Genomic DNA, 17725 nt, shown 5'->3' with positions numbered 1-17725 from the left:
ACTAATAGTGTTTCTGAACAAGAAAGAGTCAGTTGGTGAAATAATTGACAAATGCAAGGTGGTTCCCACTGCTACTTTGATTGGCTATTATTAGCCTAAAAGTTGAAGGGTTTTAATTCTTCTAGATTAACTTACTGGGTATAAGTCTAGTACCCATGAGAGACTGAGCTATTTAAGGGATTTCTTTGTGAAGTATTGTCACATAGAAAACTGGTTTTACAGCCTATTTAGAACAAAACTTTTAAGACTTGGCTTGCCCAGTGCCTTCTTCAAATCATGTCAGTTATCCCCATGTAAACTTAATAGTTGTAATGCCAAAATGACTACCATGGGAAAGCATCCTCGATTTGGGTATGCACATTAAATCAGATTCCTTCTCTGTGCAATTTAATGGGAATTGTTGAGCAGACTAGTGACAATCTCAACAAACAGAACAGCATGAAAATACTGTGCTGCCAAGCTTTGTTTCCCTGAACTAGTATTTTTTTAGATAACTTTTGTTTCTTCTGAAGTCTGATGAATTGAATACCATGCAGAAATGATGAGAGGAAATCTAACACACTCATCCTTGTAAGAAACTAGGTGGAAACCACTATAGAATCGTGGAATTTTATAGATAGAAGAGTCTCCAGAGTAAGGAATGATACTTGAGCACACTATGTATTAAACATTCAAATTTAGGTTACAAGTATGTGAGAGTTTGCAAAAATGTTTATGCCAATACACATGATGAACTTATGCTTTAAATCACAAACTGTGTAAAAATCAAATTGCCATGTAAAACAATGTTGAATGAGAATTACACATCTTTGATGATGACTTGTGGCAATAATATGTCAAATTATTATAGATTCAGAATTTGTTGCTGCTTCCCCTCTGCTCCATGGTACGTTCATCAAATTTTATTCGTTAATTTTACACAATATTTTAATGTTCATTTACCCATCTTTCTCTGGCCACTTGGCCCCAATGTCAAGAACCATATCCTTTTCAAATTTACTCTTCTACAACCCCTGAAAGGACTTAATATAAGGTAAACTCCTAATAAATGTTTAAATTATCACATAAAATGTTTTATAAATTCTCATTCAACTCCAATTTAAAATAAATGTGAATTGTTTTATAATGGTTAGCTGTTAATGTTAATTTATTAAATTAACATATACATGAATTTTCTTGTATAGAACAGTAATTAAGAATGCAAGATTTGGAGTAGATCTATCTGGGTTCAAATCCCAGCTCTGTCACTTACAAGCTCTGTGACTTGGATAAGTTAGTTTAACCCTCTTTTCCTCAACTTTCTCATGTGGAAACATAGCATAATAATTACACCTCCTTCATAGAGGTACCTAAAACATTAAATGAGTTCATTTATGTAAAATGTATGACATGCATATAACTTGATATATGCTTCCACCAACACCACCACCATCATCATCATCACAGAAACATCTTTATTACTACCATCGACATCTTATCAGTACCAAGCATAATAACTAGTATATAAAAGGTTCTCAAATGTCAAATTGATTTGAGTTCCTAAAAATACATAATTGTTTATTTAAACCAAAATGTGCACAGACATCATATTATTCATTTACATACATGTACATCTCTATAGACAGGAATGTCATTGTCAAGGACTGATTTTTCCTACAATTGTTTTCATTTTATTTAAAGGAAGTGAACGAAAATTTTTAAATTTCAAATTGACTGGTTAGATTAGCAAAAAGTACAATCAGAGACACCACTAGAGGGAGCATTTGTTCAAAGATTGACAACAATAAAGCTACCATTAAAACAGGATTTTTTTGTCTGCTCGTTGAATCATTCAGCTTCTCAAGGATCTTTCCTAAGAAAGAGAAGAGATAGAATTCCTTGATACTAGTTTTAAGAAATTGAAGACGTAAACATATTCTCAGGACTTTAGAGAGAAGCTCATTCTTCCCACTCTCCAAGGAGAGTAAAGGCCCGTCAGTTCTTTTGTCCCTGCTGAAAATAAAGTTACCTGTGTCTTTGCTCCCGTGCTATATAGGACAGCGGTCCTTCCCATGGCAGCAGCACTTGGTATGCAGAAGAAAAATGAAGGAATCACATTGCTGAGGCCATGGGCCAAAAGTTCCTACAGGAACGATAATAGGAGAATATATCATTTCCTAATCACAATCAACTTTTAGAGACCACAGGTAAAACTTATCATGGAATGAGACTTATTCTGTATTCTATTTATGTTCTCTCCAATGGTCGTAATTTAACCATTATTTTAAGAATAGCTAACATTTATTGAGTGCTTACAATGAGCCAGAAACTGTTCTAAGCACTTCATTGTTTAATCCTTATAACAATAGCAACCTTATAGGGAAGTACAAGGTATTTATTGTATCTGTTGCCAATTTCTCCTCTTTAGGGTCATTAGAATCAAGGTTTTGTTCCCACCTCTCCACCGATGACCTCCACAGTGCTAAATCCAATGGTTAATTCCTACCCTACCAGGCCTAAAATTAACATTTGACACAGTTGCTCACTTCCTCCTCCTTAAAGGCTCCTTCTACGACCTCTCACCCTCCTGGTTTTCTCCTACCTCCCTGGCCACCACTTCTCAGTCTCCTTTGTGGTTCCTTCTGATCTAACCAATCACAGATATTGGACCACTTCCCTCTCTAATCTTAGCTACCCAAATACATGTTGACAGCCCCCAAATTTATATCTCCAGTCTAGACCACTCTTCTGAATTTCAGACTGACATAGCCAACCTGCCACTCAGCATTTTCATTTGGATGGTTAACAGGTATCTCAAACTTACCTACTCAGGCTATGCTCTATATATTCCCACCCCGGTTCTCCCACATCCTTCCCTGTCTCAAGCTCCAGTTGCTTGGGCCAAAAGCTTTAGAGATAGTCTTGACTACCCCTTTTCCCAGATTGTGTCCACATCCAATGCAGAATTTGTCCGTTTCTCATCTCCTTCACTGCTACATCCTGGTCCAAGTCATCAAGTGTCATTTGGATTATTGCAAAAGCCTCCTAATGTTTTTCTGCTTCTGCTGTTGCCAGTAAATAATACAGACAAAAATCCCTACCCTCACAGACTGGAGTTCTAGTGAGGGAATGCTGACAATAAACAAGATGAATATGGAAAGTAAAGCAGAGAAGGGAGTGGAAAATTTTGGAATTTAGGATTTTAGCTTACCAAGGAAGGATGCCCTGAGAAGGGAACATTTTAATAAAGGAGGCATGCAGCTACCTGAGGGTACAAAATTCCTGGAAACGGGGACAGCAAGTACAAATGTCCTGAGCTAGAAACATGACTAGTGAACTCAAGGAAAAACAAGGCAGTAAGTGTGGCTAGAACTATAAAAGAAATATGTGAGCATAGAGGAAAAGGGATGGTGACAAGGTCAGGTATGGCCTTGTAAGCCTTGGTAATAGGCTTTTAATCTGAGTACTATGGGAAGCCACTGGGAGGTTTTGAGATGAGGAAAGACATGGTCTGCATTATGCACCATTGTATCCCTTGTTCCTAGGCCAGTACCTGGTAAATAATAGGGTTCAGTACACATCTGTTGAATGAATAAATCTGCTTTTTTACAGATGACAAAACTGGGGCACAGAAACAATTTTAGAGTGAGATTTAGATATAGGTACTTTGGCATTCTAACCACTATTCCATAGCTATCTCTGCAGGCCTGTGCAGAAATGTAGGGCCACAGGGCTTGAGACAAGACACTAGCAGAGGTAGATTCAGAAACATGCTCAATAAAATCTTCATCCTTTGGTATTCTAAGAATAGACCCTTGCAACCTTTAGTTTTTTACTAAGAAGAGTAATATTAGTGTTCTTTGTATTTTGAAATCCAAAAATTTTAAGTCAGCATGCAATGATAAATATATTTAGATTCTCTCCTAAAACCAAATCATCAAGATGCCCCTCTCTAAAAAACAGAGTGTACCATAACCAATCAACGAAAGTCAGATTTTCACCTTTCTATGAATGACTTAGATATTTTCTTTTGTTTTCTTCTACCCATTTGTGTTATACACTTAGGAAAGTTGTATTTTTCATAAGTTCAACATTTTCAGGATCTGGGAGTACATCGTACAGTGATACAATAGCTATGGAGAGGCGTGGAGAGGGGTTGGGGTGTACTCCACCTGGTTGTCATCAACTGAATATTTGAATTTTTTGGCAGATCCTTGAGCAAGAGTCAGTGAGGCCACATAGCCTACAAGTGCCACTCCAAAAGCTTCAGTGATTACTGCAGAGAGGATGTTCATTGGGGGAGCTGTAGGTGGAGGAATTCTGTTGAAAGAAAGACCATATTGAACTCATCAACTTTCATGTTATTTCTGTAACAACTTGCAGTGAATTCCACTATGGCAATGACTCTGAAGTTTACATAGAATACATGAAATATCCCTGAGAAAACCAAGCAATCTTGCCCTTAGAAGCTTTTTGTTTTCAACATTATTTAGCAGAAAAGAAAAATCACAAAGAACACCACAAGGACAGCTCCATGCATCTAACTGGCATTCACTCCCAGAGAATTCAGGTTATAGCACAGAAAATTTGACTCAACAAAAATTTCCTGTATCAGAACAAAAGCAAATCTGGAGCATCTTTCATTGAATCTTCCTAAACTTTTATTTGGCTGGCATTAGAAACTGTATTTCCTGCCTTGAATACTGCAGTGCTGTATGCAAACATTAGTTTACTGTGAGCTACGATTCTTGAGCTAATCCTTAAATTTTCCATTGAGTTTATAATCTTAATTATGTTTTTTAACATGATTCTTTCACAGTACACTTAACTATTGTTAAAAAAGAGACAACAGGCCCACAATGGAGTCACTTGTGCTAAGCCCCATTTAAGCAAACCAAGAATTAATACCTAATTTAACTGCAGTTTCAGCCTTTCCCAGGAATGTAACCTTAGCCAGTCAATCTAGAATTACCTGGTCAACACTAGCGAGGTAATTTGCCCTTCTGTCCCACATAGGAAAGTGACCTTGCCTGAAACAATCCACTCTTTGCTAGAAACTTCCTTTTCCTGCCCTTCCCCTTCTGACTATAAAAGCCTTTCATTTTGTACAGCTCTTCAGGTCTCCTTTTGATTTGCTAGACGGGTTGCTTCTCAATTAAGGAATTGTTGAACAGAGTCAATAAGACCTCTAATTGTACTCAGTTGAATTTTGTTTTTTGACTCTATGTATCACATGTTATCTATAAAGTGTCCAGCTACACTCTGTTGCAAAATACTGGACCACAGTTAGCTGTTTCTCAGTTTTAAATAACTGTTTAAAATATTTCTTCCAACTAATACACAGTCATTGTCTTATTGTCTTTTTGAAAACCACTTGAGCCCAGTGTCATTGTTTATTTATCCCTGATGATGCTTTGTGACACTTACTTCCCCTCTTTAAAAAAAACCCTCTGGGGCAAAAGTAGAAGAAAAAGGTAAAATAATTCATGCTGATTTAATACTGAGCATATAAATTGAATGTTCAGCACTTTCATATTAGCCGTTTTATTTGATTCTCCCCACAATCTCCAGACCAAGTACCACTAATGCAAAGTATACAGGAGAAAACATTTTGAGAATTCACAAAATGAATTCAACCTCAGCTCCATTTCTTATCAATGCCATGTTTTTCCTATGATTCTTTAAGAAGATGGGTCTGGAAAGGTTACTCAAAATAAAGAAGAATTAGACTGGATGGAGGAGAGGCATGATTTTTTTTTACCTACTCCCTCAAGTTTATCCCCAAGTCAAATTGATTTGTACCATTACAAGCCCTAAGATATATGATACATAAAAGTGCTACCATTTCAAACTATAAGAACTTTTGTTTCATAAAAAATTGAGCTTGCCTAATTATTAATAATGATAAACTAAGCTAGAGAAAAAAACAATAAACTAAATTTGAAGGTGAAAAGTAGAGAACCCTTTAGAAAACACAGGTTGATTCCAATAATCACTATTAGCCTATATCTTTAGCATAAAGGCTAAAGACAGGATTTTTTAAATTATCTTTTTAATCTCTGAAAATTTTTCTACTGTCCCTCCATTTTAATGTAGTTAGAAGCCAAACTTTGGGACTGGAAAATAAAAATATAGAGGACTCAGCAACTCTAACTTTGTCCCAAATTTATAAATATTGGTGTATAGTACAGCCCATTAAAAGAGACATCCCCTTTTTCCCCTAAGATGATTTTATTTTCTTTCAGGCTATATTTGGAACAATATTTTGTCTTTTCAGGGTTAACACTTCTTGTTAATCTTCCTCTTATTGTCTTGAGAAAGGCTTTAAGACAGGTGGAGAACATGCTCTCATCTCCACTTCCATCCTCTCTTTCACGATTGTACACCACTCATGTCTATAGGTTTACTATTTCAGATGATGCTTGTGCATTTTTACTATGTTTTAAGTGAAATAAAAATAGTTATAGGAATATGTGAGTGGAATAGGGAAGACTATATCCTAGAGCATGACTCTAATTTGGAAATTCAATGTCTTGCTTTCTTTTTGAAATAATATTCATGTAATTTCCAAATCTTTTACCAGAAGCGATGCTGTATAAAATAGTTATCAACTTCCTAAGTAATTGATAAGCAGTCTAAGAAGTTATTTTTCTTTATTGTGAACTGTTTGTTTTTATCATTGTAAAATAGAAATTAATTGGAATTTTGTCCCATAGAGAGCATTTGAAAGAAATGAAATTCATATCCACCTACCTCCAGTTGCTTCCTCCATCAAAAAACAAATGAAAGAAAGAAGGAAAAAAGAAGAAAGGAAAGAAAGAAGGAAAGAAAAAAAGAAAAAAGAAAGAAAGGAAAAAAAAGATTACATTACCCTTTTGGAATATGACCAACTACTTCTAATCCATATGTGTTTTCCATATTGGTACAATAACAAGTAAATGATGCAGCAATAATCTGTGTGGTTCCATTTGGAAAAAGAAAAAGAAAATTATTCCTGGCTTCTCAAACATCTTAAAACTATTTTTAAAAGTAAATATTGTTCATGTGCCCCATGATTTTCTCAAGTAATATAGCAGTGGCACAGATTTTTAAACACTAAGAAGAATTTTAAAAATCAAAAAATCCCTCTCGGATTTGACAGCACTTAATCTGCAGTCTCAAAAATTAAATGGCATTACAATAATACAACTTTTCTTATATCTTTCCCAATTGTGTCTGATTCTGAAGGGGAGCAGAACACAGAATATAGGAGTGTGTGTGTGCATGCATGCATGCTTGTGTATGTACAGATACCACAATCCAACCTAAATACTTGTCTCTTGTAATATGAAGGGATGCTTTATAACACAGAATGTTTTCCCTCCATTGCAGCAACCATCTAAGAGTTTAAGATGTTGCATCAATATTCCTAATGTAGGTTAGTAATCAATGATGATTTACAGTCTCCTTGAATAATTTTTAATTTTGAGTTTTGCTATTTCTTGAAGTAAAATATCCTAGTTAATAATGTGTCAAACTTGATACTTTTGAAATTACCTCCCTGGAGTCTCAGGTGCCTGACCCTCTGTTATATGATATAATGATATATAATAAGTGAAACCAAGTGTTTGCAAATATCCATGATCACCTTTAAAATGTTTGTTCAGAATTCTGTTCAGCATTTGTTTTTACCAGCCATGACAACTTAATGTTTTCCAACCATTTTCACATTCTTTTTTCATTCTTCTGATAATTTAATAGGTGCTGTAAATTTCACATGGCTATCATATCAGTTTGGTATAACTATTTATATACTACAGTTTTTTGTTTAAAAGAGACACACTAATTACCTATTTAAAGTACAAATTTACCATATACATGGTCAGAAAAAAGATATAACAAAGTCACACTAGCAAAATAAGGAATATCTAACAATGCCCGATAATATTATTTTGTAGGGATTTTTCCTGTGTATTTCTGTTTTCTGTGATGATATTTAACTGAATTTATAGAAGTTTTTAAAACATTGAACAGACTTAAAAAGCAAAAGAGCCTTGAGGATATTTTTTAAAGGCAGCAAAACTCTACAGGTTATACTTTAAACTTTATAGATATTGTGCTATAATTGTATTTTCTACAGAATATAGTCGTAGTTAAAAGTTCAGGCTATTAGGTTGGAATCAGAAGTATTAATGCATTCAAAAATTTCTAAGCCAATTAATAAATTTTAATTGCTAATAATTTTCATGAACTATTTATATCAAGTCAGAAATTATTGTGAGCTGTAAAAGAAAATACACCATAGCCACAAGATGCTGGATCCTTATTGAAAATGGAAGAAAACATGGTGTTTAATACACATAGCCAATATTAAAATTAAGTAATCTAAGTCACTAACTTGGTCTTTCAGACAGTGCTTTAGAAGGTTCTAATCTGGTCATCCTCCTACTGTAGCTCTCCCCATAAGATGGGAGTTTTGTGGGGTCAAAGGGAGGTACCCAACTCAAACCTGGACTCCTCTTTCTGGACCACACCCTGAATCATCAGGAATCTATAGTTTCCTGCCTAAATGGCTCCAAGTCTACTTCCAGAATACCTTCCCCAGGTCTATCCTTCCAGTGTAGCCCAAGGAAAGGCCAAGGGACAGTTGTGGGGCAAGGGTATCCACATTTATACTTATGAATCCCACTGTATACGGGATAGAGCTGAAGTAGGAAGAGAAGAGGCAGGCCAAGGGACTGGCTTTCCCCTTGCTGCCACATTCTGGCAGAACCCAAAGGATTAGGAGAATTCTGTATTTTAACCTGACTTTCAAGGTAATCACTAAGGTAGTCAAGGTAGGAAAAGAGAACCTATTTTATTTATTTATTTTATTTAGCATTTTGATCTATAACTCTTAAGTATTTGGACCTGCATTATTATTTTTGCCTTAGATCTTACACATATTAGGGGCAACACCTTTTATTTTTTGTAAGGATAATTCTTACAATTTTTATATTGAATGAACAACTGTCTTATTCAGTGTTTTATTCAGTATTGAATAAAAAGAGTTCAAGAGTCTTCTTCCCCAAGGTTATTTTCAATTTCTGGTTTCATGAAACATATAATCAAGCTTCCCAGGATATAATAAGCATTCCTTAATACCTATAGGACTTTGGAATAAAATATGTTTCACAGTTGTCTCCATAAAAACTACTAATAATCATAGTACCCTCCACTTGTCTGGCTTATTTGAAATACCCACACATATACAAGCACACACACATTATATAGATTACATAAGTTATATGTATCTCTACAAATTATACAAGGCCTAATTATGGAGAGAAGCCATCCATCTTAGTTATCCAAAAAAATGTCATATCCCTCAGAGACAGTTGTCAATGTGCTAGCCTTATACATCTACATAAACCTATACCATTTCAACAGTATGAAGGGATATTTCAATAGGTGAAATTATTTAGACACCACTTGTCATATACATGTATATAACCCAAAGACTGTTAAAAAAACTAAAGCCAATTAATAATAAGTAAGTTAGTAGACTGTGGTTGGCTTAACATTTCATTTTCAATGCAATGCTTTGTTTAGTTAAGAGTTCCCATTAGAGGCACTTAAAATTTCAAAATGTATTTTTTAATGCCATAAGCCTTAGGAGCAAAGTACGATTTGTTGCTTTGCCAACTACAACAACAACAACAAAATCTTAGAGAATCAGCCCTGGCTAGTGAAAATCATGAGTAACCTTTAATAAAGCAAAATTGGGTCAATAAAAGCAGTGTCAGTAAATTTATCAATCATTAATGGACATTTGTCAGTTGATAATATTTCTATGCATCATACCATACAAATAACATATCAATAGGATGTGGTATCACTTCTTGTTGCTTTAGGAGAATCATGCCAGAGATCTTTGGGGTCTCACCCTTAGAAATGTCTCCTTATTTAAAATCTTAAGCTACATGTTTTCTTATTTACCTAAAAAAAAACAAGCATCTGTGAAAATTGAAAACACTTGTGCCTCCTTTATAAAATTATTGACAACATATTTCCTTTCTTTACATTAATGTATAGCCACGCAAATTAGCCCTGCTTTAATGAGAGACAGGATTAGCTGTGGCTTACTTTAGACAATAATGTGAGCCACTGCAAGTTACCCACAGCAACTGCAAGCATTGCAGGGCAGAATGCTAAATGTTGATTCATACTTACCAAGACTAAGTCAATAGGAAGAACAATTTTAATTTTCCTTTTAAACTGTTCATTCAGCTCTTTAACCAGAACAAGCACCACGATGCTCAGCAAGGATAAGAGCAGTGCTTCCAGTCGCACAGACTTGATGTTTTCAAAGACATATGCATAGATCTACAGTAATGAGGAAAAATACAAACAAAATTCAGGATCACCCACAATATATCAAAACTAAAATCTGGCCCCCAAATGAACTCAGTGATGTTTTGCAAAAAATAGCTGAAGGGGTGAGAAGTGAAAGGTGGGGCATAGAAGGGTAGTCAGTGCTGATATAGAGCAAGCTATTTCGCATGTAGAAAATTGCTTTGCCCTTGATTCTTCCACCAAACTCAGTGTTTGTTCCTTCCTACATAAGGACACTACTACACTTCCAGCTCCTCCCCAGACACTTATGGGCAGAGATGCTAAAACTCATTAGCTACATGCAGATCCATCATTAAGAGCAAGTGAGGGGACTATAGGCTCCCTTGAACCCCACCACTCTTCTTCAAACCTCAGAATCAAAATACACACATACTTTAAATATCAATGGATATATCTGGAAGTTAATAGCTCTGTGTAAGGAGATATTTGTGTTAATCTGTATCTTCCAAATTTTCTCTTACAAAGATGTATGACTTGTATAATTTTAAGGTTTCACATAGGCCTTAAATGCTTATCTTCAAAATGTCTCAACTCCTCCTTTTCTTCAAATATGTTAAATCTGATTTTTATAAACTCATTTCTACTCATCCACAGCTGATTTATTAAGTCTAGTTTCAAGTGATAAAAACTAGTTTCTACTTTAGCATACAGACAAAGTAGCCCAACTTGTTGGTGTTCTTTGCCCTCTCTTTTTAGTATCTCAAAGATAATTTGACCACAACTAAAAATATTGGATTAAAATACTATATAGACAACATATCAAAAGAATTTATATAGACTATGTTCCTCAGCGTCTCCTGAAATTTTGCTCAGTAGGTTTCCTCATTGAACCCATCTGATCCAAGGATCAGGAACACACCTGGTGTAAATGAGGTACATCAGGCTATCTAACATGGATTCTATATATTGAATATTATCATTAACACTGTAACTCTTTCAAACAAAGAAAATATACTCAGTTAACATGGAGCCTTGCTGGGTGAATGGGATTGGGGTAATGTAGAATCCAGAATCTCCTTTGTCCACACAGTTAGAAAAAATTGGTTGTGTAATCAAATACATTAAGGAATAATTGGGGGTCAGATAGCTTTACTTGTTACCCTTTTCACAGCATTCTAGTATTCCACACTACTTGGAAAGAAAATCAGGTACGACAATATCATGGTTATCTGAGATGCAGACAATATTTTTCCTCTCTGCTTAATCTGTGGATAATAACTGTTCACAGAACTCCTACAGCAAGTGAAGAAGCAGGTTCCATTTCTCATAGTTACCCCTACCCCTTACTCAAAGCCCAGGACAAAAATCCAAAATGCTACTCAAAGAAATATATTCTATAGTGGATGGAGTCAGAGGGATGTCAAGAAAATTTGGTCCAAATACACAGCTTTCTGATGATTTATTATGATCCAAATATAAAATTGAGACTATCATTCAGATGATTTGCCAAGAATAAAACAAGCATCCAAACGTTTTAAAACATTTAGAGGCTTATTCCTTCTGTTTTATCCATGGTATTAAAAGTATGCCTTGACAGTGCCTGTATAAGAAATCAGAGAAATGTGAAAAACTTGCAAGCCATACCAAATTTGCTGTAATGTGCATTTCGAGAACATGTGTTTGCAGTAATAAAAATGGCCACCCCAGAAAGAAAGGAATGAGAAACTCTCCCCCAGGGTTTTTATTGTCTGTCTGAATTAAACTACAATTTGTAGAGCAAATTACATCTCACAAAATGCTCCAGAAGAAGATGGGGGTGGGCAGAGGCTTGTTACAACCAGCACGAAGAACAGCAATAGAAAAATAGGCTGATGAGGAGTTATACTAATGACTATCATGTGGACCACATAGAGAAATCACAGCTAAAGATGGCTTCTAGGAGATGGGTGGCATTTGGAGATAGAAATAGGGACAGGGACAGGCATGTGCAAACACATACACATGCACACCTTTACGCATGCTCATTTAATATAGGTCTAGGCCTCCTAAACACACATTGACATTTCTCATTTCTATTATAAATGAAGTCATTTGGGTATGTTATCACACACTACACTTCAGTAGATAAAAATTCCTATTGAAGATCATCATTCATTTCCCAGACCTCAGAGAAGCAATGATAGTTTATATGTGTATAGATAAATAAGTAAACTATTTCATTAGAACTGACCAATCTGTTTTATAAAATAGGAGTTTAACTCAGTTTGAGACTATAATATTAGTAATTCTTTAAACTGGCCATTTAATATAACTTGAAATAAAATGAAATATATCAATATATATAAACAAATGCATTTTGAGATATTTCAAAGAATGAAAATAGCCTATCCAACATATACATATATTATTTTTTATAATTTTCTTTAGAGAGGAGACTTTTCTGAAGCACTTAATGTACATTTACACACACAAACACATTCATACACACCACTACTTATATAATGTGTTTTTATCTGATTTGGACATTCTTAATACATTTTTTTTTTCACTGATGGATTCTCAACTCCTAGAATATTGTCTGGCAGACAGCAGGCACTCAATAAACACTGATGAACGAATAAAAGATTTGGTCTAACATAGTAATAGTAACAATAAATCTGTAAATAGGAGTAGATGTTACCCTGAATAAGCAGAATGACAGAAGAACTCACACTCCTCTTTTCTCACTATCAATACTTAGCTATATCATATTAAGGGGATTTGTAGTTATCATTTATTCATTCACTCAACATATTTTTTTCATGTTCAATCTGCTTATATTTTAAAAATTTTTATTTTATATTAGAGTATAGTTGATTATCAATGTTGTTAGTTTCAGATGTACAGCAAACTGATTCAGTTATACATATGCACATATCTATTCTTTTTAAAATTCATTTCCTATTTAGGTTATTACAGAATATTAAGCAGCATTCCCTATGCTATACAGTAGGTCCCTGTTGGTTATCAGTTTTAAATATAGTAGTGTGTATTAGTCAATCCCAAACTCCCAATCTATGCCTCCCTCTCTACCTTCCCCACTGATAACCATAAGTTCATTCTCTAATCTGTATGTTTCTGTTTTGTAAATAAGTTCATTTGTATCATTTTTTTAAGTTTCCACATATAAGTGGTATCATATGATACTTGTCTTTCTCTGTGAGACTTACTTCTCTTAGTATGATAATCTCCAGGTATATCCATGTTGAGGCAAATGGCAATATTTCATTCTTTTTAATGGCTGAGTGATATTCTATTGTATACGTGTACCGTATCTTCTTTATCTTTTCATCTATATATGGACTTTTAAGTGGCTTGCATGTCTTGGCTATTGTAAACACTGCAATGAATACTGGGGCACATGTATCTTTGCGAACTATGGTTTTCTCTGGATATATGCCCAGGAGTGGGACTGCTGGCTTATATGGCAACTCTATTTTTATTTTTATTTTTTTTAAACATCTTTATTGGAGTATAATTGCTTTACAATGGTATGTTAGTTTCTGCTTTATAACAAAGTGAATCAGTTATACATATACATATGCTCCCATATCTCTTCCCTCTTGCATCTCCCTCCCTCCCACCCTCACTATCCTACCCCTCTAGGTGGTCACAAAGCACTGAGCTGATCTCCCTCTGCCATGCAGCTGCTTCCCACTAGCTATCTATTTTATGTTTGGTAGTGTATATATGTCCATGCCACTCTCTCACTTTGTCACAGCTTAGCCTTCCCCCTTCCCATATCCTCAAGTCCATTCTCTAGTAGGTCTGTGTCTTTATTCCTGTCTTACCCCTAGGTTCTTCATGACCTTTTTTATTTTCCCTTAGATTCCATATATATGTGTTAGCATACGGTATTTGTTTTTCTCTTTCTGACTTACTTCATTCTGTATAGCAGACTCTAGATCCATCTACCTCACTATAAATAGCTCAATTTTGTTTCTTTTTATGGCTGAGTAATATTCCATTGTATATATGTGCCACATCTTCTTTATCCATTCATCCGATGATGGACACTTAGGTTGCTTCCATCTCCTAGCTATTGTAAATAGAGCTGCAATGAACATTTTGGTACATGACTCTTTTTGAATTATGGTTTTCTCAGGGTATATGCCCAGTAGTGGGATTGCTGGGTCGTATGGTAGTTCTATTTGTAGTTTTTTAATGAAGGTCCATACTGTTCTCCATAGTGGCTGTATCAATTTATATTCCCACCAACAGTGTAGGAGGGTACTCTTTTTCCCACACCCTCTCCAGCATTTTTTGTTTCTAGATTTTTTTATGGTGACCATTCTGACTGGTGAGAGGTGTTACCACATTTTAGTTTTGATTTGCATTTCTCTAATAATTAGTGATGTTGAGCAACTTTTCATGTGCTTTTTAGCCATCTGTATATGTTCTTTGGAGAAACGTCTCCTTAGATCTGCTCATTTTTTGATTGGGCTCTTTGTTGTTTTGATATTGAGCTGCATGAGCTCTTTGTATATTTTGGAGATTAATCCCCTGTCGGTCTCATTGTTTGCAAATATTTTCTCCCATTTTGTAGGTTGTCTTTTCATTTTTTTATGGTTTCTTTTGCTGTGCAAAAGTTTTTGAGTTTAACTAGATCCCATTTGTTTATTTTTGTTTTATTTCCATTACTCTAGGAGACGGATCCAAAAAGATATTGCAGCAATTTATATCAAAGAGTGTTCTGTCTTTGTTTTCCTCTAAGAGTTTTGTAATATATGGTCTTACATTTAGGTCTTTAATCCATTTGGGATATTTTTATGCATGCTGTTAAAGAATATTCTAATTGCATTTTTTTTTTTTTTGCAGCTGTCCAGTTTTCCAAACACCACTTATTGAAGAGACTGTCTTTCCTCCATTGTAGGGCTTTGCCTCATTTGTTGTAGATTAATTGACCATAGGTGCATGGGTATATCTCTGGGCTTTCTATCCTGTTCCATTGATCTATATTTCTGTTTTTGTGCCACTACCATACTATTTTGATGATGTAGCTTTGTAGTAGAGTCTGAAGTCAGGGAGCTTGACTCCAACAGCTCCAGTTTTCTTTCTCAAGATTGCTTTGGTTATTCATGGTCTTTATGTTTCCATACAAATAGTAAAGTTTTTTGTTCTAGTACTAAGAAAAATGCCATTGGTAATTTTATAGGAATTGCATTGAACCTGTAGATAGCCTTGAGTAGTATAGTCATTTTGACAATATTGATTTTTCTAATCAAAGAACATGGTATATCTCTCCATCTGTTTGTGTCATCTTCGATTTCCTTCATCAGTATCTTAAAGTTTTTGAGTACAGGTCTCTTGCCTCCTTAAGTAGGTTTATTTCTAGGTATCTTATTCTTTTTGATATGATGGTAAATCGGATCATTTCTTTAATTTCTCTTTATGATCTTTCATTGCCAGTGTATAGAAATGCAACAAATTTATGTGTATTAATTTTGTATCCTGCAAATTTACTTTCCTCATTGATGAGCTCTAGGAGATTTCTGGTAGCATTTTTAGGATTTTCTATGTATAGTATCATGTCATCTGCAAACAGTGACCATTTTACTTCTTCTTTTCCAAATTAGATTCCTTTTATTTCTTTTTCTTCGCTGATTGCCATGGCTAGGACTTCCAAAACTATGTTGAATAAAAGTGGCAAGAGTGAACATCCTTGTCTTGTTCCTGATCTTAGATGAAATGCTTTTAGCTTTTCACCATTGAGTATGATGTTAGCTGTGGGTTGGTCATATACGGTCTTTATTATTTTGAGGTATGTTTCCTCTATGCCCACTTTCTGGAAAGCTTTTATCATAAATGGCTGTTGAATTTTGTCAAAAGCTTTTTCTGCATCTACTGAGATGATCATATAGTTTTTATTCTTCACTGTGTTGATGTGGTGTAACACATTGATTGATTTGTGTGTATTGAAGAATCCTTGCATCCCTGGGATAAATCACACTCGATCTTGGTGTATGATCCTTTTAATGTATTGTTGGATTCAGATTGCTAGTTTTTTGTTGAGGATTTTTCTGTCTATGTTCATCAGTGCTATTGACATGTAATTTTCTTTTCTTGTGGTATCTTTGCCTGGTTTTGATGTCAGGGTTATGTTGGTATCATAGAATGAGTTTGGAAGTGTTCCAAACACTGCAATTTTTTGTAATAGTTTCAGAATGATAGGTGTTAACGCTTCTCTAAATGTTTGATAAAATTTTTCTGTGAAGCCATCTGGTCCTGGGCTTTTGTTTTTTTGGAGTTTTTAAATCACAGTTTCAATATCAGTACTTGTGATTGGTCTGTTCATATTTTCTATTTCTTCCTGGTTCAGTCTTGGAAGGTTGTATCTTTCTAAGAATTTGTCCATTTCTTCTACATTTTCCACTTTATTGGAATATGGTTGCTTGTAGTAGTCTGTAATGATCTTTGGATTTCTGTGGTGTCCATTACAACTTCTTTTTCATTTATAATTTTATTGATTTGATCCCTCTCCCTTTTTACTTGAGTGTGGTTAAGGTTTATCATTTTTGTTTATCTTTTCAAATAATCTGCTTATAGTTTCATTGATCTTTTCTATTGTCTTGTTCATCTCTATTTCATTAATTTCTGCTCTGATCTTTATGATTTCTTTCCTTCTACTAACTCTGGGTTTTGTTTGTTCCTCTTTCTCTAGTTGCTTTAGGTGTAAGGTTAGGTTGTTTATTTCAGATTTTTCTTGTTTCTTGAGGTAAGATTGTATTGCTGTAAACTTCCCTCTTAGAGCTGCTTTTGTGAAGATGGTGGTGGGGCAGGACACAGAGTTTGTGTCTCCCCACAGCCAGGGCACCTGCCAGACACTGTTGGGGGACCTCGATGCCCAAAGAGATGGAAGGAACCCCCGAGTGACCAAATAGGATGTGGGGGGAGTGAGGGGGAAGGAGAAGTGGAGGCTGGACAGGACTGGTGCCCCTGAGGGGTGGCTAGGAGAGGAGGGGTTCCCACACCTGGAGGGATGCTCAAGGGTCTCGGAGGATCACAGGGGAGCATGCCTAGCATTTCCCCTGCCCAACTAGACCCCAGGAAGCCTGCAGGGCTCCAGGCTGGGTTCTCCATTCTCTGGGGGCCCCTCTGGCCTCGTGAGTCCTAGGGGTGTTGGAGGGAGGGAGAAAGGGGAAGAGCAGGAGAAGCAAACAAGGAGGGGCCCTCTGGGATTGGAGGATCAGGGGAGGTGTGGAGGGTATTTCCCCCACCCTCTTGAGCCCCAGGAATGCTGCTTGGCTCCTGGATCTGGTCCTGCGTCCTCTGGGACCCCGTCCAGACTCATGGGTCCTAGGAGCCTGTGAGGGAGGGAAGAGGGGGGAAGAGTAGGAGAGGCAGATGGTGGGTGGGTGACCTTCTACAACAGGAGGATCAGAGGAGGTTCAGC

The 17725-nt window shown here is 35.7% G+C and overlaps 1 protein-coding gene across 1 annotated transcript in view; it reads right to left on the bottom strand.

Annotated features, from left to right (window-relative positions):
• The window catches only part of SLC26A7 (solute carrier family 26 member 7), a 182103-nt gene that overhangs the window by 62712 nt on the left and 101666 nt on the right, over positions 1-17725 (bottom strand). Inside the window, exons 6-9 of the mRNA XM_007457342.1 lie at positions 10171-10323; positions 6851-6933; positions 4152-4299; positions 2009-2122 (exon numbers count right to left, since the gene is read on the bottom strand). Coding sequence (XP_007457404.1) covers positions 2009-2122; positions 4152-4299; positions 6851-6933; positions 10171-10323 — 498 coding nt within the window. The remainder of the gene's footprint in view (positions 1-2008; positions 2123-4151; positions 4300-6850; positions 6934-10170; positions 10324-17725) is intronic.

The sequence above is a fragment of the Lipotes vexillifer genome, unplaced genomic scaffold, assembly GCF_000442215.2.
Source record: "Lipotes vexillifer unplaced genomic scaffold, Lipotes_vexillifer_v1.1 scaffold174, whole genome shotgun sequence".
In the NCBI taxonomy this organism is placed as follows: domain Eukaryota; kingdom Metazoa; phylum Chordata; class Mammalia; order Artiodactyla; family Lipotidae; genus Lipotes; species Lipotes vexillifer.
The sequence above is the reverse complement of the archived record's forward strand: the minus strand, read 5'-3'. Positions and strand labels throughout refer to the sequence as shown.